Source organism: Otolemur garnettii, unplaced genomic scaffold (assembly GCF_000181295.1).
Source record: "Otolemur garnettii isolate 467f Iridium unplaced genomic scaffold, OtoGar3 scaffold00071, whole genome shotgun sequence".
Taxonomy (NCBI): Eukaryota; Metazoa; Chordata; class Mammalia; order Primates; family Galagidae; genus Otolemur; species Otolemur garnettii.
This window is the reverse complement of record NW_003852466.1, coordinates 1,007,603-1,032,971: the sequence shown is the minus strand read 5'-3', so window position 1 is coordinate 1,032,971 and position 25,369 is coordinate 1,007,603. Positions and strand designations below refer to the sequence as shown.

The 25,369-nt window shown below is 42.9% G+C and overlaps 1 protein-coding gene across 1 annotated transcript in view; it reads left to right on the top strand.

The window, feature by feature from the left end:
- MUC16 (mucin 16, cell surface associated) overlaps window positions 1-25,369 on the top strand; it is a 76,756-nt gene that overhangs the window by 11,325 nt on the left and 40,062 nt on the right. Inside the window, 19 exon segments of the mRNA XM_012807533.1 lie at window positions 273-340; window positions 3,725-3,839; window positions 7,456-11,156; window positions 12,586-12,602; window positions 15,161-15,182; window positions 16,003-16,124; window positions 16,438-16,505; window positions 18,131-18,303; window positions 18,620-18,655; window positions 18,918-18,983; window positions 20,257-20,381; window positions 20,587-20,654; window positions 21,264-21,436; window positions 21,765-21,800; window positions 22,040-22,105; window positions 23,288-23,412; window positions 23,676-23,743; window positions 24,350-24,528; window positions 24,892-24,927. Of these exon segments, the coding sequence (XP_012662987.1) occupies window positions 273-340; window positions 3,725-3,839; window positions 7,456-11,156; window positions 12,586-12,602; window positions 15,161-15,182; window positions 16,003-16,124; window positions 16,438-16,505; window positions 18,131-18,303; window positions 18,620-18,655; window positions 18,918-18,983; window positions 20,257-20,381; window positions 20,587-20,654; window positions 21,264-21,436; window positions 21,765-21,800; window positions 22,040-22,105; window positions 23,288-23,412; window positions 23,676-23,743; window positions 24,350-24,528; window positions 24,892-24,927 (5,264 nt within the window).

Genomic DNA, 25,369 nt, shown 5'->3' with positions numbered 1-25,369 from the left:
CCGCCTCGGCCACAGCCACAAGCAGTGTCCTCTCCCACGCACCCACTGCAGCGACCACCCACGTGTCCGGGACAGGGGCAGCCTCCGCTGGCACCAAACTCAGCTCAATCCGGGGTAGGTCCAGAGTTCATGCAGTGCCACCACAGTGCTTTCTGTCTCTGCTAGCACTTCTAAATTAGCCTGGCTACCTATCAAGATGGTTCCCGTTTTTTCCAGTACTCTACCACTATGAGCCATCAATATACCTTCCTTTTAATTGCCTTATTTCACAGGTATCCACGGATTTCCACAATCAGGAGAGACCAGTCTTCGGAGTCCTGGGCTTCAGGAGGGCTTAAGGGCAATTCTTCCCCAATTGGAATAATCTATCTCTGTCTCTTCCCTGCTCCCTTTTTGTGCCATCTCCTCTCCCTCTACTGTCTTTTCCACATTTCCAGACAGTTCATCCTCCTCACCTTGTACTGGGGCTTTCCTTCTCATTTGTGACTCCGGGAGTTCAGTGTCTTCAACTTCTGTTTCAGCATCCTGCTCAGTGTCCTGCAGGTGTTTCTGTAGTAGTACATATTCCATTTCCAGTTGTGTTGCTTTCTTCTTGTTTGTGGAAGTCTACTTTTATCTTCCATCACAGGTTTTTATATTTAGCCTTCCAGATCTTTCACCCTTCAACTATCCATCCATGTCCTCTCATGACAATTTCTCTCTTTTTTTCCTTTTATTTTTTTTTTTTTTTGCAGTTTTGGCCAGGGCTTGGTTTGAACCCACCACCTCTGGCATATGGGGCCGGCACTCTACTCCTTTGAGCCACAGGCGTCACCCCTCATGACTATTTCTTTCATCATTCAGTAGAAATCATCTTGGGACAGAGAGTGACAATAATTCAGATCCCTCAGTTATTTGTAATAGTTTGGAGACTTGGGTCCAGCCCTTAAGCACCACTTTACTACCCATTTTACTTTGAAAAATAACAGAGTGGTTGAATTGGTCACTGTGACCTGTGGTTATGAATTTCTTCACCTTTAACATAAGTGACCAGTAAGGTCATACAATCTTTATTATCCCATTCTTGCAGTCTCATAATAAATTCCCCTTTTTAAAAGGTAATAAAGGTATGAATTTTTAATATATTACTGCACCTCCATTTTTTTTTTAGTAAAAATCTGTTGCTCTAATTTCACTTCCATGTATTGGCATAAAAGAAGTATACAAAAGCAAGTATTGGCGGCATTATAATTGAATCTTTATAATATCATGATTGGTGCTCTAGTATTATTACTAAGTAGTGATGATAATGATGATAATTACAGTGAATTTTTATACAGCTCTTATTATAGTTAAGGTATTGTTTTACGTAGTTATTTGTTCCTAATTGTGATATTCTTTGATGTGGAATTCATTCTAAGCTTATTTTGGAGATATGGAAATTGAGGTAGAGGGTCACTCAATAATTCTCTTAAAGTCGTAAAGCTAATAAGTGACTGAACTAGAGTTAGGACCAACTTCTTGTCATTACAAATCCATGCTCCTATACTAAGCAGCAGTGTTCAGAGAGGTACCAGAAAAACAAGAGGTTCTGGCATCACAGAAACCATAAAAAGGGGCAATTTTAGAAAGGAGAGAGGTAAGTTATGTCAAATACTACAGATTAGCCAAGTTTGAATGAGATGAGAAGTCCTTTGCAATGTAGAGATCCTTGGGGATGAGAGTATCAGTGAAGTGTAAAGCACTAGAGAGAACACTAAGATAATACATAGATGGGGCAGGATTTCACCCTTTCAATTGGATGTGTTTCTATATGAAGAACAAAAGGTCTGGCTCAGTACTCATAGCACAGCGCCGGCCACATACACCAAGGCTGGTAGGTTCAAACCCACCCCAGGCCAGCTAAACATCAATGACAACCACAGCAACAAAAATAAAAAATAGTCGGTCAGCTTTGATTTGCTTTAATGATAAAATATATATAGCTGGGCATTACAGCAGATGCCTGTATTCCCAGCTACTTGGGAGGCTAAGGCAAGACAATCGCTTAAGCCCAAGAGTTTGAGGTTGCTGTGAGGTATGATGCTACAGCACTCTACCGAAGGTGACATAGTGAGTTCTGTCTCAAAAAAAAAAAAAAAAATAGAACAAAAGATCCAAGCAAGATATAAGCAAAAGAAAAGTGATGATTAAAAAAAGAAAGAACAAGAGGGCAGCACCTGTGGCTCAGTGAGTAGGGCACCAGTCCCATATACCAAGGGTGGCAGGTTCGAACCCGGCCCCGGCCAAACTGCAACAAAAAAAAGGCCAGGCATTATGGGGGAGGGGGGCACCTGTAGTCTCAGCTACTCAGGAGGCTGAGGCAAGAGAATTGCCTAAGCCCAAGAGCTGGAGGTTGCTATGAGCTGTGGTGTCATGGCACTCTACCAAGGGTGACAAAGTGAGACTCTGTCTCTAAAAAGAAAAAAAAAACATAATCTTTTGGTTAAACAAATAGTCATTGGTACAGCTTTTCATAATGTCATTAGCTAATGCTAATTATGTCAAAAGCATGGGAGACTACATCGCAGGTCCTGCATTGCATTTCTTGATTGCTTTTTACTTGTTATTTTTACTGTGATTTATTTACAGGATTTTTAATGGTGAAGTATAGATATGTCCTCAAATACAAAAAAAAAAAAAAACAAAAATGAAGCAACACAGTACCAAAGAGTTAAGGTGGACAGAAGGAAGAACACTACTTCTACAACCTCAGCAGATTATAGAAGGAACCTCTTGGGAGTTTGATTCCTCTGAAAAGGTTGAATTTGGCCCCAACTTCTATTCTTGGCACAAGTCCTAAGAGGTCCTCCAACTACCCCAGCTCCTGTCTCACTAGATAGTGTCTATAGTGGTATTTGATCTAGTTTAATTGAATTCCAAAAGGTTTGGTTCCTTTTCCCCAACTAGTTTTATGATTCACAATAAGCTTAAACACACTGATGGATATTAAGTCTTGTGTTAAAATGTAGCTCAGAAGTTGAATCATTGGTGTTCAGTAAAGAAGTGATGAGTGAGATGGTGAGAAGATAGAAGTCTACCTGGGTGGATGAAAGAATGAAAGAAAAGTATGAAATTGTGGATGAACAGAGGAAAGGAAAGATGAGTAAAAGGAAGGATAGATGGATAGAAGGAACAATGAAAAGGAAGCGTGGATAAGAGGGAGGACTAACAGAAATATAGACTGAAGAAAATGAAGGGAAGAAAGATGAAACGAAGAATGTATAGTAAGAAGGATAAAAGGAAAAATAGACGGTCAGATCTAAGAATGAATGAAAGAGGGGATGCAAGCATATATGAGTGAGTGGATGGATCTATGGACCAGTATGGTCACTTACAGCATGTAGTCTCAGCTCAAGTTCATACAGAGGAACCTGAGACAAGGAGTATTGTAGGGTCAATTAAGTGGATCCATTTAGACAGCGCTCTTTCTCCAGATCAATGTTTTTCAACCTTTTTTTTTTTTATCTCATGGCATACTTAAACCTATAGTTAAATTTCTATGTCACACTTAAATTTTGTTGATCTAACAAAAGAGTAAGAAAAAAGAATATACTTGCTGAGCTTTGAACTTTTTTAGAAAATAATTTAATTAATGATTTTTAAAATCTTTTGCAGGACACCTAAGTTCCTCCCATGGCACACTGGTTGAAAATCACTCTTCTAGATTAGTTACCCCAGTTTTCTTCTCCATTTTCACCTGCAGGAACTGATGGCCATATGGAACACATCACAAAGATACCCAATGAAGCATCACTTAGAGATACCTTAGGGCCAGTCAAGGAGCCTCTAGCATCCACATCATCTGCTAACCCCAGAGGTAGGTGCAACTTTGCTTACTCCTCAGTAATTCCACTGTGATCACATTTTCTGCTCCAGAGAGATAAAACACTTGCTTTCTTTAAAGAGAGAATTGTGTGTGGCTATGATGGGTTTCCCTGTCTGAGCTGGACCTTTGCCTAATGGTTACCAGGTGGATATCATCACTTTTCTGTCCCTCACAACATGCTGGATGAGCTTTGCTTGAAGTCCAATGTGTCAACTTCACAAATTTGTTCTAGTTTAACTGAATTCCAAAAATACATCTTAATAACCTAATATGGTTTAAGACACTATGCTATAAAATGAGGATGCACAGATGAAAATGTTGCAACCCAAGAATGAAGCTGCAGCATGGCAGACTGGGAATCTTTCTATGCAAGGACTTTACCTGACCACCTGGGGCCTGGCAGAAGGCACTGTGAAATTTACTTACACACACACACACACACACAGAGTCTTTTGACCCTGAGAGATGACACCATATCAGCCCCTAGTATGGCTAAGAGGTGCCATCTCAAGCAGAATATTCAAGGCCTTTTATGAGGGATTTGGGGGTGTGCATATACAAAGCAAAAAGGTTAAAAGGTAATCGTTTTTCATGTTTCAATTAAATAGGAAGTCTTTTATTCAAGGAAGAAAGCTATCAGACTGAAAGACAGAGGAACGCTAACTTACAAATCAAAGAATACTTTGGGTTGGATTTACTGAGGGAAAGTTACAGCCCACAGGTTAGATAGCCACAGCTGCATGGTAGTTATTAATTGCTCTCTAGCTTTATTTTTATTGTTTCTCTAAGCTGCTGATCTCTATCTAGACATTTCTAAGACTATTTCTCATCTATTCTGCTGGACATTCCAACCCCACCATCACCACCTTAGGCGTGTATCACAGCGGAAGGGCTGAGGCCTGGGACCACGTTCCCACACAAGTCCCCAAGGACACCAGCCTACTCTAGTTTTCACCCACAAAAATACTTTGTACCTGGGCGGTGCCTGTGGTTTCATGGGTAGGGCACCAGCCCCATATACCAAGGGTGGTGGGTTAGAACCCAGCCCCAGCCAAACTGCAACAAAAAATGACTGGGCATTGTGGTGGGTGCTGTGCCTGTAGTCCCAGCTACTTGGGAGGCTGAGGCAAGAAAATCACCTTGGAGTTGAATTTGGCCCCAACTTTTGCAATCAAAAGGCAAGAGAATCACCTTGGAGGTTGCTGTGAGCTGTGATGCCACAATACTCTACCTAGGGTGATAAAGTGAGACTCTGTCTCTAAAAAAAAAATTACTTTCTACCGATGAAACATTCAATTCAGTAGGAGATACATCAAAGAAATAAAATAATTATGATGTAACTCTAAAATTATGTGATGAAGATATACTGGAATCGTAGAAGGCAGACTTCTTGGAGGAAGTAATATTTGAATTTTTTTTATTAAGTCATATACACATAGATCATGAATATATCCCTGCATATGTGGGGTACGATGTGTTGATGAATAGGAGCTTACCGAGAAGATAGAGGGAGTTAATGAAGACATTCTGAATAGAACGGAAAGCAGCATGCAGAGGCACACAAAGAAGTGAAACCCACGGATGTCTGGGTGGTAAAAATAATTCACAAATATGTTGTTTCTTCACAGAGAGTCATAGCATACATAAGCTCTGAGAAATCCTACTGTAAGGAAACTTGCTCAACTTTGTTCAATTCAGGGTTTACTACAATTATTTGATTTTATAATCTTTTCCTCTGAAAGATCTTTACCTACTAACATTTCACAGTACTATGGTTCTGCATGAGAGTTTAAAAGGTACAGATGTATACAACAAGGGGTCCTGCTCACAGGGTGGCTAAAAGCTTAAGGTTTCTCATATATGTTAACTTACTCCCAGGAAGACTCTGGACTATTTTATCAGCTCATTTTGGAGGATTTTGTAAGATCTGGGCTTTAGACAGATTCATCTCCAGTCAGCTTATTAGTCTTATCCTGTGACCCCCATATCTCCAGTAGCAGACTTTGATTCAAGGATGTGGGGACAAGTAGTTTATGTTAGATAGGGGGTGGTGCCAGGAATCACTGGTAAAGGATACAGAAAGGAAGTTAATGCAAGATGCATTCAGGAGCAGGTCACAGTTATGAGCAATGGAGTGTCCTTCCCATCAGGAACTTCTGGAATGCAGCATAGAACAACTAGCATTGTCCTATCCAAGGGGTGAGGTGGCTGGGGTACTCATCATCCAACTCCATTCTTTCACTAGCTGTAAGCTGCTTACTCCTGGAGGTGCTAACCCCTCAGCATTTCCATCCTGTCCCCCTTGCGGACTGGGTGAAAACCCTTAAGTATGGAGTCATAGGAGTTATAATAGGAACCCTTTGGAGTCACCACACAGGCAGTCCCAGGTTTATGAATGAGATAGGTTCTGTAGGTTTATTCTTTTTTTTTAATAGTTTTTAGCCGGGGGCTGGGTTTGAACCCACCACCTCTGGCATATGGGGCTGGTGCCCTACTCCTTTGAGCCATAGGCACCGCCCTATAGGTTTATTCTTTCTTTTCTTTTTTTTTTTTTTTTGAGACGGAGCCTCAAGCTATCCCCCTGGGTAGAGTGCCGTGGCATCACAGCTCACAACAACCTCCAACTCCTGGGCTCAAGCGAGTCTCCTGCCTTAGCCTCCCAAGTAGCTGGGACCACAGGCACCCGCCATGATGCCTGGCTATTATTTTTCTGGTTGCAGCCATCATTGTTGTTTGGCAGGCGTGGGCTAGATTCAAACCCGCCACCTTAGGTGTATGTGGCTGGCACCTTAGCCACTTGAGCCACAGGCGCTGAGCCTGTAGGTTTATTCTTAAGTTGAATTTGTATATAAGTTGGAACAGGTACATTTACCTATTACCTGTAATAGCCTCCATTAGTAAGTGCAAGTTGTATGTAAGCCAGATGTTTGTAACCTGGGACTGCCTATATTCTAACAGTGAACACTAAGGGAACGGAGTAGGGTATTGACAGCGTTAGCCACATCTAAGTCTCCAGAAAAGGGATTGCTGGGCTTCAGATGATAAATAGTATTTAGACAACAAAGTTCATGAGAGATAGCCAATAGTTTCCATTGGCTCATTTTTTTCCTGTGGATCTGGGTTTCTCAACTTCAGCACTACTGATATTCTGAGCAAATGATGTTTTGTGGCAGGGGCTTTTCTAAGCATTATAGGATGTTCAGCAGCATCCCTGGCCACTAAATGCCAGGAGCACTTCCCCGTCCACACACATACACACACAGTTGTACCAACCAAAAATGTCTGCAGACATTGCTAAGTGTCCCCTGGGAACAAAACTACCTCTTGTTGAGAACCACTGAAGTAAGCAATGCTTATTAAAATCCTTCCTTTTAGATGGGCATTTTTTCCTCACTTCCTTCTCTTTTCATTCTGGCTTTCCCACTAGATCTAGAAATTCAGCTAGAAAATTAATATTATGCAGTGGTTAAGAATATGTGTTTAGGATGAAGACAAAATTATGCTCAAATTTCCACACTACTTGTCATCCCACACTACCATGCCACAACTGCATAATCTTGCCAACTTTTGATCTCTGATTTTCTGTCTTTTTCTCCCCAATTCATGGAACTACACATAGGAGGGACAGAAAGAGCAGAGACTACTGCCACAGCTCTAAAGACCATCTCTGCAGCCACTGTGACCACCAGAGTCTATACTTCTACCTCAAGAACACTAACTTTCCTCAAAACATGGGCACAAACATCTACCACAAACACAGCAGGAATGACTACCACAACCCCAGATGTTTCCCCTGATGTTTCAGAGATGACAACCTCATTGGCCACCAGACTTGAAACAGAGACTGGCACGGGTATTCCCAGGATAACCCCAACTGTTTTCAATAGAGAACCAGAGACCGCAGCCCCACTGGTCCCCAGTTCTGGGCCAGAGACCAGTCCAACTGTGCAAATTGCTTCCTCTGGTGAGATGAACACAACAGTCACAGAAACCACCTCAATTACTTCCAAGGCAACACTAAATGTTTCTCACAGTGAATCATACACCACTCCATCAATAGCCACCAGTCCTGAGGCAGAAGTCAGTACAGCTGTTCCAACTCCAGCTGCTTCCTGTGATGTACCAGATACAGTGATCTCAATGACTACTAGTCCTGTAGCAGAGACAAGTATGGTTACTCTGACATATTCAACTCTGACAGATTCTCCAGATGAACCAAAGACCACAGCTGCAGAGGTCACCCATCCTAGTTCACTAACGGGCTATTCCATTATGGCTTTGGCTGTCTCTCCTAGTGTGCCAGGGTTAGAAACCTCACTGGACACTAGTTCTGGGGCAGAGACCAGCCCAGGCATTCAAACCCTGACTGTTTCCCCTAGTAAGCCAAGAACAACAGTCTCATGGCTCATCCATTCTGTGGAGAAAAGACCAACTGTTTCAAGAATAATACCAAATATTTCCTATAATGACTCAGACACAACAACTTCAATGGCTACCAGTCCTGGGGCAGAAGCTGATTCAACTGTTTCAACTATGACTATCTCACATGGTGTAGTAGATCTGGTGACTTCACAGGTCACTACCACTGGGATAGATACCAGTACAACTTCTCCAACATGGACCGTGTCCTTGCATGAGCCAGAAACAACAGCTTCATGGGTCACTCATCCTACAGAGAACAGCACAACAGTTCCCAGGACAGCCCCTAATTTTTCCCATAGTGAATCTGATACTACACCCTCCATGGCCACCAGTCCTGGAGGAGAAGCCAGTTCAGCTGCTTCAACTATGACTGGTGTTCCAGATATGGTGACCTCACAGGTCACTAGTTCTGGGACAGACACCAATATAGCTCTTTTAACTCTGACTCTTCCTCCTGGTGAACTAGATACCACAGCCTCATTGGTCACTCATGCCTGGACAGACACCAGTTTAGCCATTCCAACTCTGACGACCTTGACCAGTGTATCAGGGATAGTGACCTCACTGGCCACTAGTTCTGGGGCACAGACAAGTACAACTGTTCCAACTTTGACTGTCTCTTCAGGTCAACTGGATACCACAGCTTCATGGATCAACCATCCTGGGGCAGAAGTCAGTTCAACTGTTTCAACTATGAATAGCTCACGTGTCCCACTTATGGTGAGTTCACAGGTCACTACCACTGGAATAGATACCAGTACAACTTTTCCAACACTGACTGAGTCCCTGAATGAACCAGAGACCACAGCCTCACTGTTCACCCATCCTCAGGTACAAACAACCATTCCAACTTGGACTGTCTTCCCTAGAGTTCCAGAGCTGGTGACTTCAGCAGTCACTAGTTTCAGGACAGAAGCCAGTAAGTTTCCAACTCTGACTGGTACATCCAGTCAACTGGAGATGACAACCTCATTGGTCACTGATCCTGGGAAAGAAGCTAATTCTGTTGGTACTTCTTTTACTGTCTCCCCTGGTAAGCCAGATAGAAGAGTCTCATTCATTACCCATCCTACAGAGAATAGCCCAACTGTTACTGGGACAACTCCAAGTTTTTTCCATAGTAAATCATACAACACACCAGCTACCAGTCCTGGGGCAGAATCCAGTCTAGCCATTTCAACGACTATTTTAGCTGGTGTACCACACATGCCAACCCCACTGGTTACTAGTAGGACAGACACTAGTACAACTTATCCAACACTGATTATGTCCCCACATAAATCAAAGACAATGATCTCATGGGTCACTCATCCTGCAAAGACCAGTCAAATGGTTCCCAGGACAATCCCCAATGTTTTCCATAGTGAAGCTGACACCAAACCCTCAGTGGCCACCAGTCCTGGAACAGAAGCCAGTTCAACTGTTCCAACAATAACTCCGTCACCTGATGCAACAGACATGGTCATCTCACAGGCCACTAGTTCTGGGGCAGGAACCAGTATTATTTCAACTCTGACTCTTTCTCCTGGTGAACCAGGAACAGCCTCACTTGCCATCCATCCTGAGATACGCACAAGTTCAGCCATTACAACTCTGGCTGTTACACCTGGTGCATCAGAGCTGGTAACCTCACTGGTTACTGGTTCTGAGACTGAGACCATCACAGTTATTCCACCTGTGACTGATCACTCAAGTGAACCAGAGGCAACAGTCTCACGGGACACCCATTCTTGGATAGAAGCCAGTTCAGCTGTTCCAAATCTGACTCTTTCTTCTGATGAGACAGATACAAGAGCCTATTCTGCAGAAACCAATATACCTGTTTCCAGAACAACCTCAGATTTTCCCCAAAATCAATCAGACACCATAACTTCAATGGCCACCAGTCCTGGGACAAAAGCCAGTTCAGCTGTTTCAACTATGACTATCGTTGAAACATATTGGCAGGACGTTACTACTGAGATAGACACCAGTACAACTATTCCAACACAGACTGAGTCCCCACACGAAGCAGAGACATCACCTTCATGGATCACTCATTCTGCAGAGACCAGCACAACAGTTCCCAGGACTACTACTAATTTTTCCCAGAGTGAAGCCAACACTGCACTTTTTAAAGCCACCAGTCCTTCAGCAAAAGCCAGTTCAACTGTGCTAACAATGACTGTGTCACCTGGTGGACCAGCTATGTTGACCTCACAGGTCACTAGTTCTGGAGCAGTGAGCAACACAACTATTTCAACTCTAACTCTTTCTCTTGGTGAGACAGAAACTGCAACCTCATTGGTCACCCACCTCAGTGCAAAGATAAGCACAAAATTTCCTGCTTCAACTGTTTTTCCTCATGTACCAGAGACCACAGTCTCACTCTCTACCCATCCTGGGAGAGAGACCAGGATAACTCTTCCAACTTCAATTTTTCCTCCTGGTTTATCAAAGACCACAGGCTTCTTGGCTACCAGCTCTTTGGCAGATGTCAAAACAAGCATTCCAACTCTGACCCTGTCTCCCAATGTCCCTGGGCTTTCCAGAGTTGCTACAACAACAAGAAAGCCTAATACTGTAACTTTTTGGAGCACAGAAACCTCACCACTCACAACTTCAGTTGGACTTCCAGAATTTTCCAGGACAGCTACAAGTACCACTAGGACCTTGATACCATTGGAAACTCCAACACCGCTTAAAACCAGTCATGGAGAAGGAGTTAGTCCAACAGCTATCCCCAAAACTATAATGGTGGAAACCACTAATTCAAATGCCACAAGTTCAAAACCCACCATGGCTGAGACCACAACTACCTTCAGTACACTGTCTGGAAGTCCCTTTGCTCCTCTGACCACACCTGAGATGTCCACCTTGACCTCTGAGAGCATGACTTCAGGAACAAGTAAGAATAACTTTTTTATTGTGGGAAAATAGATATAATAAAAAAATTGTCATACCATTTTTAGGTATTTTAGGTATACACTATTGTGTATACTACTATTTTAGGTATACAATTTGGCAGCATTAATTATATTCCACTTTTATACAACCATCACTGCTATTTCTAAGACTTTCTTTTACCACCCAAAATAGAAATTCATCTATATTTATATAATCAAACTCATATCTGACCACAAAAACCAGCATCTTCTCTAATATAAAAACACTGGGGTCATTTCTATCAAATTCCAAATAGACATGGATGCCCCCAGCCACTATTATTATTTGATATAATAAGTACATCTTCCTTAAAGATCTACACAGACCCCCAGGCCCCTTATATAAAATGGCACTTTCCCTGCACATAAGGTCTGACAGTTAAGTTTGCAAACTCATTCTAGGAAAAGTGCTAAAAACCTCATTGCTGAATATCACTATGATCACCTTTGAAGTACTCTCCTTGGAAACCCATGCACCATCACCAGGGCCTAGTCCACCCTCCAAAGCAGGCGTCCTCAAACTACGGCCTATAGGCCACATGCAGCCTGCCTAGGACATTTGTCTGACCTGCAGGGTGTTTTTGCCACCGCTGCCTGTCCTGCTTAGCAGCTGACTCGTCCTGGGGCCTGCAGTCCAGCCCTCCTCCAGCGGTCTGAGGGACAGTGAACTGGCCCCCTGCTTAACAGGTTTGAGGACCCCACTCCAAAGCATTCTTTTTATGGAATGGCCATCAGAGCTATTGTTATATAAGGTCTGACAATTAGGTTCTGGAATTGGTGCATAGCTTCCTAAAGGGAATACTTTAAAGGTGACTACAGTGATATTAAAACATGAGGTATGGAGCACTTTTTCTAGAATGAGTTTGTGAACTTAATTGTCCAACACTGCATATACCTGGCATGCATATTTCCTCCGTCAAATCACTGTGATTATTTCCTTCATGGAATTGACCACTAAAGAGTGGTTTATTAATTCTTAGCATATTTATCACCTGGGAATTGACCACCTAGCCAAAGTTCAATAAATTATATTTATTGATTAAATGAGCTAATGCATGAATGAAACAATCCCTGTACATGCCCACATTTGTGGATTCTATGTGTATTTGAACATCGAGAAAATCATTAAGCCACAAGTTTGATTTTTATCCAGTCTCTTCCTCTTGTCCAGATGTGATTCTGAGGCTTCTTGAGGCTCCAGGACCCTTCTACAGGGGCTTGATTTATGCCATGAAATCTGTTCTCCCTTATCCCTTAAAATAATTTTTTTTAGACAGAGTCTCACTCAGTCACTGAAGCTAGAGTGCCATGGCATCACAGCTCATAGAAATCTCAAATCCCTGGGCTCAAGTGATCCTCCTGCCTTAGCCTCCCAAGTAGCTGGGACTATAGGTACCCACCACAAGACCTGGCTAGTTTTCTATTTTGGGGGGTTTTTTAGTAGAGATGGTCTCACTTGTGCTCAGGCTGGTCTTGAACTCCTGACTTCAAGTGATCCACTCACCTTGGCCTCCCAGAGTGCAAGGATTACAGGCCACTACCTGGCCCCTTAAAACTTATTTTTTAAGTTGAGTCTATGGTTATGTTTATTCTTACATCATGATGCTGGTTGGGCATCCCTAACTCTTAAACTTGCCTTGAAATTCTAGAGTTATGGAATGCAAACTGGGAACCTATAATTTAAATTCTGCCTTCAAGTTTTCTGTGTTTTGTAAGTCAAGACACTGCAAACGTTTTACATGCTCTAGACAGAATATACATGCTCCATTTCCTCACTGCTCTACCCTGATCAATCCAACCATTTATATTACATGCCTCGCTCTTGTGGGCTCCTAAATATGTGATGTGTGTTGCACAAACCAAGTCATGCATCATGCATAATGTCATTTTTCTCTAGATGCTTTCAAATTTTTTTCTCCTTTGATTTTCTGAAGTTCTATTATGATGTGTTTCTGGATAGTTTTCTTTGAGTTTATCCTGTTTGGAGTTTTTTAAGCTACTTGACTCTGAAAAAATGTATTTTTTAAAGAAATTTGGGAAATGTCCAGCTACTATGTCTTCAATTTTTTCTACCCTAATCTTTCTTTCCTTCCGAACCTCCAATGAAGTGATATTGTCCCTAAAAGCCCTGAGACTCTGTTCTTTTTTAAAAATCAGTCTTTTTTCTATGTCCTTTAGATTTAATAATTTTTATCACTGCATATTCAAAATCACTAAGTCTTTTCTCTATCAGTTCCATTCCCCCAATGCATTGAATTCCTTCTATTTCAGATACTGTATGTTTCAGTTCTAAAACTTCCATTTAGTTCATATATATACATATATGCATGCATACACACAGTAGAACCTTCAGAGTTTACCACCTCCCTCCATTGACCACCTCCTTAAGTTGACCTAATTTTGATAGACCAGACATGGACCACATGTACGCATCAGTATACTAGACCTACTGCCTTATGTTAACTACCTCTGGATATTGATGAGTTTGTTATAGTCCCTTGGGTGGTCTATTTACAGAGGTTCATATATATACATATATATGTATATTATATATGCATAGTTTCTATTTCTCCACTGGGAATGTCTATCTTTACATTCATCTCAAGTATGCTTACCTTTATCTCATGGAGCATAGTTTTAATAGTGGCTTTAAAGTCTGTGTCTGGTAATTCTAACAACAGAATCACCTTGGTGTTTATATCCGTCATTTGTCTTTTCCTTGAGGATTGGATACATTTTCCCTGTTTTGTTGTATGTCAAGTAGTTTCAGATAGTAAACATTATGCATACCATGTTTGTGTAGACTCTAGGACCTGTTATCCTGTTAGGAATTGTTATGCTTATTTTTGTCTGTTTGTTTTAGCAGATCATCATCCCTCTCCTTGAAAGCCCCGGGGAACCCCACTTCCTAGTGCCATATAGTCATAAGTACCAGTAGTCCTGCCTTATCCACAGGGCATATGCTCCAAGGCCTGCAGTGGATGTCTGAAGCCATACAGAGTACCAAACTTGATATATACCATGGCTATTTTTTCCTATACAAATATGCCTATGATAGAGTTTAATTTATAAATTGGGCATAGTAAGAGATTAACAGCAATACATAATAAAATAGAGCAACTATAACAACATGCCAGCATCACTACTCTTGTGCTTTGGGGCCCTTATTAAGTAAAACAAGAGTTACTTGAACACAGCACTGTGATACCACGAAAGTTGATCTGATAAGCAAGACAGCTACAAAGTGACCAGCAGGCAGGTAGCACATACAGTACTCTGTAAATATTCTGGACAAAGGGGTGATTCATGTCCCAGGTGGGACAGAGCAGAATGGTGCAAGATTTCATCATGCTACTCAAAACAACATACAGTTTAAAACACATAAGTTACTTATTTTTAGAATTTTTGATTTAATATTTTTGGACCGTGGTTGACTGAGGCAGACAACGGAAAGCAGAGCTGAGGATAAAGGTGGACTGCTGTATGGGATTTCTATCAGAGTTTTATCTGCTTGTGCCCTGACTCTCTCATACACAGTTCCATGGGTGAGACCTACCCTTGGAATAAATCTATGAGAGAAAAAGACCAATATTCATCCTTGCACAAGTCATGTCTCCAAGTTTTGACTCCTCTCCACAATCTGCCTGCTTTTGTTTACTTTTCAGAATCATTTCGTATTTTCTCTAAAAGTTTTAGGTGTAATCAATGTTGAAAAACCAATGTGGGCTTATTCTACGTTGATCAGAGTTTTAACTCGTTTAATATTCACTAAAACCCTAATAGGTAGCTACTACCATTGCCACCATCCTTTTACATAGGATGAATTGGTACACACAATTTTCGTTCCATAGTAGGGCACTTTTTGAGAAAGAAAGAATAGGGCTTGAATACAATACATGAGGGCAACAAAAATGTCCAGGGAAAACCAGGACATGTGGCCACTCTACCTAAAACTCACTCTCCAGAGATGTCTAATGAGTCTGAGGCAGGTGAGTCTCATGGGGGAAAAGAACCTTAACCATGCATCAGTTGCCCATCTCTTATGAAGCAGCCAGAAGACTACTAGGGGAGGGTCCTCTGCCTCAGAGGCCAAACCAGCTATAGCAGAGTGGCTTTGCTTCTCTTCCTCCCACCCAAATCTCCACCAGGTGTTAGCTTTTAAATATATTACCAGATCAGACGTTTAAGTTCACAAAGTCATCCTAGAAAAAGTGCTTTGAACGGTGGACTAAGTGCAAGCATCAGTGCATAGCTTCCCAAGGGGAGTGCTTCAAAGGTGACTAGAGTGACATTCAGTCATTTAACCTTCATAATTTCCCTGCAAAGTATGTCTCCCCATTCTGCAGTGGAAGAAACTAAGGTATGGACAAGTAACATGGTCACATGGCTGGTAAGGGACAGAGAGGGGATTTGAAACCAAATCTGGCAAGGGTAAGTAAACAAGGTGAACAGGCGAGAGAGGGTCTTCTTTTAAGGACTTCTATTTTATTATTTTTTAAATGTTTATTATATGTTGTATAGGATTGGTTTATTTTTCCATTCTCATTCCCCAAACCTTTTAACCTCTCAACCAGAGTCTGTTAGGGCCAGTCTGGGTAATTGGCAGGGTCCAGGTCAGATTGGCCCATACACTTAACTAGGGTCCCCTAACCTGCTTCTGGGTCCAGGTGCTGCATTTTAGGAATATCCATCTTACTTTACTCCTTTCCTGATTTTATGTCTTCTGTCCTAACTAAGTTAGGAAGTCGACTTAGAGCCCAGTCTAGATGTGACTCAGATGTGTCCTCCTTTTATCCTCCCCTGATGCAGCGGTGATCCCTCTTCTGCCATTCACCCTCAACTTCACCATCACTAACCTGCAGTACGAGGAGGACATGCAGCGCCCAGGCTCCTGGAAGTTCAACAACACCAAGAGGGTCCTGCAGGGTCTGGTATGAGCACCGCCCACTGACATCATCATCCCAGGCCACCTTACCCTGCCCAGCGCACTGATGCCAGTCGCTCCCACTCTTCCCCCTCCCCACCTTGCTGGTGCTGGCCATGCCCACTGATGCCAGTCGCACCCACTCTGCTGGTGCTGGCGATCCCCACCCCACCCTGTCCTGCCCGCTTATGCTTGCCAGGCTCACCTCATCCTGGTCTGCCTACCCTTGGCCTGCTTGGTCTTGGTCGACCCCTCCAATGACAGAGCTCCCCCTGTTGTCCTCCTTCAGTGATTCTTTCTCTCCTCTCCTCTCCTTACAGCTCGAACTCTTGCTCAAGAATAGCAGTATAGGAAACCTCTATTCAGGCTGCAGACTAGCCTCACTCAGGTGAGACCTTTCCCAAGAAAAACAACAGATGGGTGAGATCATAGGATCTTTGACTCTGTCATCACTTGCAACAACTGCTGCTCATTAGCACCAGCAGCTCTTACTAAGACCCAAGGCACTGTACTACATACTTTATCCATGGTATTTACTACCTCATCCTTCTTTGCAACACCCTCATGAGGCAGGAACAGAAGGGGAGACCAAAACCCAGAGGGAGTCAGGAGCTTGTGTCAAGTGACACAGAACAACTCCAGCATTTAAGGGTCTAAAGGCAAATTGCCAACCGTTAGGCAGCACCGCCTCCTCTGCCCACATTATGGCCTTGCAGGAACTGGAAAATCTCACTATCAGACCTCGCAAAAGGAATTTGCTCAGAGACTCCCACAGGGTTAGAAAGAAAACACAGCTACAGGCAGAAGGTGTTTGCCTTCTGAAAGACTCAACCAGAGTCTTGACCTGAACCTGGGATGACTAAAAGATGGGGAGAGCACCGTGCCCAAATGCTAAAGAGGGCAGAAGTCTGGGGTAGAAGTTGGCTGACACCATTTCTCACCTGATGTTCTTGCATCCCACACCTGTATCACAGAATCTCTAGGTCTAGCTCTCCCAAGATCCCCATTTTTTCACAGTCATCTACCTCCAGCTTCCCTTCCTTCCTAGGGAAAAGAGGGAGCATAGGGTCTAGTGGCTAAGACCCTTAATAAAGTCAGAAAGACCTGAATTCTTTTTTTTTTCTTTTTGCATTTCTTGGCCGGGGCTGGGTTTGAACCCACCACCTCCGGCATATGGGCTGGCACCCTACCCTTTTGTGCCACAGGTGCCACCCAGAAAGACCTGAATTCTCTCTTTTTTTTTTTTTTGGAAAGATCTGAATTCTAATCCCAGCTCTGCCATTTACTGAGATTTTTAACCCTGAGCAAAGGCCTGAATGTATATATTATATTATACATATAATATATGTGGATATATGTATATAGCTACTATATATTTAGAATATATGTTGTATACAGACAGGTCCCAACCTGCAATGGTTCAACTTAAGATTTTTCAGCTTTATGATGTTGTGAAAGCGACCAACATTCAGTAGAAACCGTTCTTGCCATACCCATACAATCATTCTGTTTTTCACTTTAAGTATAGTATTCAATAAATTGTATGAGATATTCAACACCTTATTATAAAATAGGCTTTGCATTAGATGATTTTGCCCAACTGCAGGCTAACGTTAAGTCTTCTGAGCATGTTTAAGGTAGACTAGGCTAAGCTAGTAGGTTAGATGTATTAAATCTATTTCAGCTTACAATATTTTCAACTCACAGTGGGTTTCTCAGGACATAATCCTGTTGTAAGTTGAAAAGCATATTTACTAATCATAATATATATGGCCATTATATAAAAATAGCTATATAGTGTTATATATTATATACATAACATATGTTATATATAATTTAGTTTATATTATGTTTAGGTATAATGTATACCGGTATAATACATAATTATAGATAATAGGTTAATTACGTTTTCCACCTTAGAAGCTGGAAGTGCCTGCCTTAGAAGCTAATAGGGAGAGGGAGGGAAAAATGAAAAATGGAGAGTCGGACCAACCTATGGAGATTCTTACCCAGGTCTGAGAAGGATGGGACAGCCACCAAAGTGGATGCCATCTGCACACATCGTTCTGACCCCAAAGGCTTCAGACTGGACAGAGAGCAGCTATACTGGGAACTGAGCAAGATGACCCATGGAATCACAGGCCTGGGCCCTTATATCCTGGACAAGGACAGTCTCTATGTTAATGGTGAGTGAGAAGCTATGATGTGCTTGGAATATCTTTGCTGGGCAGCCTCTGCTCTCTGGCTTGAGGGCATACTCCCTGCCTGTCCACTGAAGGCGTGGCCGTGTGTTCTGTATTTGAGGGCTAAGATTAGGACTTCATGGTTGCCCCTTCATGTTGAATTGAGTTCATCCTCAAGACATTCTTCTCTGATATGAGAGTGCTAATAGGGAGTCAGCCATTAAACCTCTTCCATTGCACCAGGATAGCCCTAACCCCTATTTAGTACCCTACCTCTCCTTTAACTCATACCCACTACATTCCCTTTTACTTACTGCAGAATTCACCCATCAGAGATCTGTGCCTGTCAGCAGCAGTGAGTATTCAACAGATGACCCATACCCCTTATTCTATACCAACAATGGCAGGCATAAACACTTAAGCTTTATATCCTCTTCAGGAAGGAAACATCTGGGAGGGTATGTTCTATTCTCTTTCCTCTCTGTCCCAGCTTCAGAGTCTTGACCTGAACCAGGTCAATTAAAACCCTTCATATATCAAGCACTATTAATAGTCTCTGATGATAGCATTCCTGCCATGAGAATGTTGCTTTGTCACTAATGAGAATTTTTACTCAGCATTTGGGACATACACAGTAAACGTGGAAATCTCTGGGACTCCACCCTCCCTCCCCAGCCCCACAGGTGAGTACCAGCCAGTGGCATGCCTATCAAAACATGCCCCATGGGAGTAAATATCTCTGCAACTTTCACACAAGACAGAAAGTTATAGAAAATTTAATTATGAGTCAACCAACAAACGGTAATAAGCATCTACTGTGTATAAGGCCCTAGGGACACAGCAGGAAAGACAAAACAGATAAACATCTCAGAGAAATGATCTTGTGGTGCTGCTGATGGGGATGGTGATGAAGAACCATCTAACACAAAGCCTATTTTATAATAAGGTGTTGAATATCTCATGCAATTTATTAAATACTATACTGAAAGTGAAAAACAGAATGATTGTATGGGTATAGCAAGAATGGTTTCTACTGAATGTTGGTCATTTTCACAACATCATAAAGTTGAAAAATCTTAAGTTGAACCATTGTAGGTTGGGCATCTGTACACAGCTTATATTCTAAATATATAGTAGTTATATATATCCATATGTATATCATATATATATTATGGTGTATATTATATATATTCTGTGGCTTTTTCCCAACTATTTAAGGCATATATATACCTTAATATATATATATGGGGAAACAAGCCACAGAAGGCTTCAGGGGTGGTGATGAAGATGATGATGATGGTGATGATGAACACAATGGTAATATTAATGATAGTAATAGTGGTAATGATGATGGCAATAATGATTTAGCTGGTGGTGGTGGTAATTATGGTAATGATGATATGAAATGGTGATGATGATATGATATTGCTGGTGATGCAGGTAATAGCAGTGGTGATGATGATGGTGGTCATGGTAATGATGGAGACGATGCCTGTGGTGATAGAGACTGTGAGGAAAATGATGGTGATGTTGACCATGATGATGATGAAAATGACTGATGGTGATGATGATGGTGATTGGGAGTACTTACGATTGTAATCATGTCCTGATGGTTTTGAGATGGTCATAGTGGTCATGGTGGTTTTGATGATAAACACAACAATGATAGTCATGTGACAATGACAATGAAAATGATAATGGTGATATAAAGGTAACAGAAATCACAGGGCATTACTGAACACTAAATATGCACCAAGAGCTATGCTCAGAATTTAAATATTTTATTTAATATAATTTGTCTTAAAAACGTCTACCATTATACTCAAGGAAGGCATAGAAATCTATTACTTTACCACTTTCTTTAAATCCTGTTGTGCATATTTAAAATTAAGTCTGTCAAAAACTCTTCCATGGCCTCCACTTTTGAACAGTCCTTATTTCCCAAACCAACTGCAGTCACTGAACCTCTCCTGATGCTACTCACTCTCAACTTCACCATCCTGAACCTGAAGTATGAGGAGGTGATGGATCACCCTGGCTCCTGGAAGTTCAACACTACAGAGAGCGTCCTGCAAGATCTGGTGAGAGTCCTTCCCTCCATATCCTGCCAGTCTCACCAGATCCCCAACTGACCTATGCCAGGAGAGTGAAAGAAGCCCATACCAACCTCAACAACTAGCCAGAGACACAACTTCTCCACAACTGATGCCAGTCACACCCAACTCACTCTGCCCTACCTCAATCTCCTCAGCCCTCCTATTCACTGCCCCTCTCCCTCTGCCACAGCTCAGGCACTTGTTCCAGAACACCAGTGTGAACTCTCTATACTCTGGCTGCAGACTGACCTTGCTCAGGTGAGACCTTGGAATAGCTAACCAAAAGTTCCCCAAGTGCTCCCAGGCCTAAGAAATTTGGCTGGCTTCCTTCCATTCCCTGTGAATATCCTCAGTAGAGGTTGTGTTCAGGAGGCTGTGACCTGGCTCCAGGACAAAGGTATATCCTAATCCTAACATTCACCCTCTCCACTGAGAGATTCTGCAGAGCCCATCAGCAAAATTGGGCCTCAGCCTAAATCATGCCTCTAAATTCCCAATTATCCCCGACCTCCCATTTCTCCAGGTGTTAATACTGTCCTAAAGAAGTCAACCAAGACAGATGTTCAATCTAAACTTACTTTAATGATCATTTCTACCTCTTCAACTTTCCAAAATCAGAGCTTTCCTGGCCTTATGCCATGAGCAAAAGATGTATTTTCTGATTTGCTTTTAAAAAAAGAAGAAGAAATCTGGTATTCATGACTCTGCTCACATGCCGAGACTATCTACCTGTCAGTCACTCAGTATAAAATGGTTTTTCACCTAAATGTCAGGTTTCTCATTTCCTCTTTTCTCCATCCTATCTGGCCCAAAGGAAACTCAGGCAATAGGCAATTTCTTATACCCATTCCTCTCACCTCTTCCCAGGCCCAAGAGGGACCAGGCAGCCACTGGAGTAGATGCCATCTGCACCCTCCACCCAGACTTGGCAGGTCACAGGCTGGACAGAGAGCAGCTTTACTGGGAGCTGAGCAATCTGACCCATGGCATCACTAGGCTGGGCCCCTACACCTTGGACAAGGACAGTCTCTATGTCAGTGGTGAGGAGCTCCCGTGTGCTTGGGGTTTCTTCCTTCTAGCTTGGCAGCCTCTGGCTGTGGCTTGAGGTCACACTCACTGCCTGGCATTGAAGGCCTGGCTATGGTGTCTATGTGTTGTTTGATGTATGAACTTCCTTATTTCTTCTTTATCTTGGACCAAGTTCATGCTCAAAATGTTCTTCTCTGATGTTAGGGGATTGAGAGTGAACTGTGAACAGCCCCTGCTCCATGATCATCCTTCCATTGCACCAGAGAGCCAATCATCTCTACTTATTTCCTCAAGTCTACTTAAACACTTACCCAGTGTCCTCCATCCCTCTTCCTGCAGGTTTCACCCACAGGAGTTTTGTGCCCATAACCAGCAGTGAGTATTCAACTGATGTTTCATGTTCCCAATCCTACACTAAGCAATACAGGAGCTCACCAGTCCTCATACCCCTACGTGTCCCCATATGTTATTCCTATTCTGCTTTGCCCTTGCTTCAGAGAGTCCCAGTTAAAACCCCACATAAAACAAGGCCCATAGCCTATAAATAGTCTTTTTTGCTGGAATTGCTGCCATGAGAGTGCTTGCTTATTACACTGATGACAAAATCTCCCTAGCTCCTGAAATTTCCACCATGGACATCAGGACTTCCATGATCCCTTCCTTCTTCCTCAGCCCAACAAGTAAGTACCAGAGTGGCACATCTTATACACCATAGCCAATAAGGGTAAACACTTTTATTCCTTTTGTTCAAAATATATAGACTCATATGAAATCTACTGATGAAGAGCCACCTAAACAAATAATATGGAAGACCTGTTCTTGAACAGAAACCTAGGAATAGAGAAGGGAAGAAAAAAACAGAATAAAAGTTCTGCTACCCTCATGAGCGCATATTCTCATACGGATAATCAAAATAATGACAGTGGTGGTGACAGTGGTAGTAGTAGTGATAATGAAAATGATAATGATGAGATGAATGTGCAGGCCATCAAAGGGATGATGATGATGGTGGTGATGAAGATTATACTGAGCATGATGATAGTTATATGATGATATGGTAGTCGATGATGATAGTCATGCTGTTGTTGACAGTGCTAATAAAGGAAATGAAGAACATAAGGAAAGTAACAGTGGAGATGAGGATAGTGCTGAAGAAGCTTGTAATGAGTAAGATAATTTCATGATAGAGAAGTTGGTGGTGGTGGCAATGCTGATATTGCACAGGAGGATGAAGTTATTGATGAAAATGCTCATGGAAGAATATGTTCATGATCACAATATAAATGACAAGGAAGAGATATACAGTCATCATGATACGGATGATGTAAAGAAAGAAGACAAAGCTCTCACCTCTCACTATTAAGCATGGAATATGCATCACAAGCAATGCTAAGCTTCCCACTAGCATTGGTTAACATACTTACAATAAAAAAAAAAAACGGGCAACTATGATCAATACACAAAATGGAGTCAGGTAACAGAATACACCCTCAGTTACAAAATATCCTCAATACCCAAACTTCCTCAATTCCCAAATTTGATTGAGAACCTATTGTGGGCTGTTAACGGGTAATATGGAAGAGAAAAAAAAATATGAAAGTCACTTAGGTGAGAAAAAGAGATCATAGCTCTCATCTCTTATTGTTCAGCAGGGAATGGGCATCACATCCGACTCGTGTTCGTTAATATGCTTACTTCATAAAACCAGCAAGGTCTATCAGTGTCTGCCACGGAGGCGGGCAACGTGTCATTCCCTCAATGCCTTTACTTGCTGTTTAGCGCACGCCATAAGGAAAGGTGTATGGCCAAATTTTATATTTTCGCTCCTCTTCACACGGTGTTTATGTTCCACCCCCCTCAAGCCCCTGAAGCGTCCCTGTTGCCTTTCACCCTCAACTTCACCATCCTCAACCTGCCCTACGTGCCGGTCACGGATCGCCCTGGCTCCTGGAAGTTCAACAGCACGGAGAGGGTCCTGCGGCATCTAGTAAGGGCCTGGCTCCCCTCACCGCCGCCGCGCCCAACTCACCCGTTCCCCCTCACTTGGCACAAGGTCCTCAGGCCCCTGAAGGAAGATCCCACCCACCTTGGGTAGCCCGCCCATCCACCCTTGGGAAGACCCCACCCCCACCCCACCCCCGCCTCCTCCAGATGCATGCCCCGCCCTCTCGTGCGAGCCCCACCCACCGCGCTCCTACCACAACCCTATGGCCTCACTTCTACTCACCTCCCTCTCTCTGTCCTCCACAGCTCAGGTCATTGTTCAACAGTACCAGTGTGGGCCCTCGCTTCTCTGGCTGCAGACTGACCTCACTCAGGTGAGACCTCAGAAAACACAACCAGGTCTACTTAGGGTAGACTGCCCACGTTCCAAGCGTTTGCAAGGTGTCCCTCCTGCCCTCCCTGTCCATGCCCTCAGTAAAGGTGGAGTTCAGGAGGCACTGCCTCCAACGCCCAGACGTCTCCTCATCCTACCTACCTCTCCCTTCCCCTCCTCAACTGAGACACTCTATGGACACCATCCGCATGATTGGGGCTCTAACCTGGTCATCTTTCTCCACTCTCTTCTCCCTGTGCCCCTTTTTCCTTTTGATTTTAACCTCTGCCTTTGCAAATTCTCTCCAGACTCATGAGGCTTCTGCTATTTCCTCAATCTCCTGGTCCAACAGCTGTTGGCCTGTCTCAAAGTGGTACTATCCACTATTCATTATAGTATGGCATGGAGACTCATTGTGCTGTCTTCCACCCGTGACTCTGTTCACAGTCTCAGGCTGGCATTTTCAATGCGCTCAGGGAGTCTTTGTGTTCCTCCTCACCTCCCTCCTGACTATTTCATTTCTTCTGGCCCATTCCTTTCCTATCCCAAGGGACTTTAAGACAATTCCCTGAGCTTTACTGTTGTTGTCTTAACTCTCATCTTCTCTCTCCAGGCCAGAGAGGGACCATGCGGCCACTGGAGTAGATGCCATCTGCACCCTACACCCTGACCCAGTAGGCTTGGCTCTAGACAGAGAGCAGCTCTACTGGGAGCTGAGCAAGCTGACCCACGGCATCACTGAGCTAGGCTCCTACACCCTGGACAAGGACAGTCTCTATGTCAATGGTGAGGGGCTACCATGTGTTTGGGGTCTCTTTTTTCTTTCTCTGTAGGATTTGTGGAATTTCTTCTGCACAGGATTTAAAACATTGTTTCTGTCTCTAATCCTGTTCCTTCCTCACCACTGTCGTGCTGGTCACAGTGTGTATATGTGATGATTGCTGTGTGATCCTCTTGATTTCTTCTCTACCTAGACTTGGTTCATATTCAGGACCTTGTTCTGTGATATCAGGGTGTAATAGAGAATCACCACTTGCCCCTGCCCACCTACCTCCTTTCATTGGACCAGTGTATTCCTCATTCATTTGTTTCCCCCACCTCTCTCTTACCCTTACCCCTTCCCCATTATCCTGCTTCCCTCTTTTGCAGGTTTCATTTCTCACAACTCTCTTCACTTCACCAGCAGTAAGTATTCATCCTATTTTCTAGTGTCCCAAAGCTGGACATTCAGTGTCCACTCTCCAGTCCAGTTATGTCCTTCTCAGATAGAATGAGCCGTGGAGTACACAAGTTGTTCCCTTTTCCCTCTGCCCCGGCTCTAGTGAGAGTTCAAATTCAGATCCTCCATGCAATCCCCATCTGTTTCCTCCACTGCTGCATTTCTTCCATGTGAGTTACTGTCATTGACATTGACTTCTCCTCAGCTCCTCGGACCTCTGCAGTTAACATGGGAATTTCTGGGACTCTATACTCCTCTTCCAGTCCCTCTGGTGAGTACCAGTCAGTAGCACTGGTGTCAGAGCATGTCTGTCTATGGCAGAGACAACATCTCTGCCATAATCTCTCTAATATATATCAAATTTCATAGTCAATCTGGTGAGGAGTATTCAACCAACAATGTATTGAG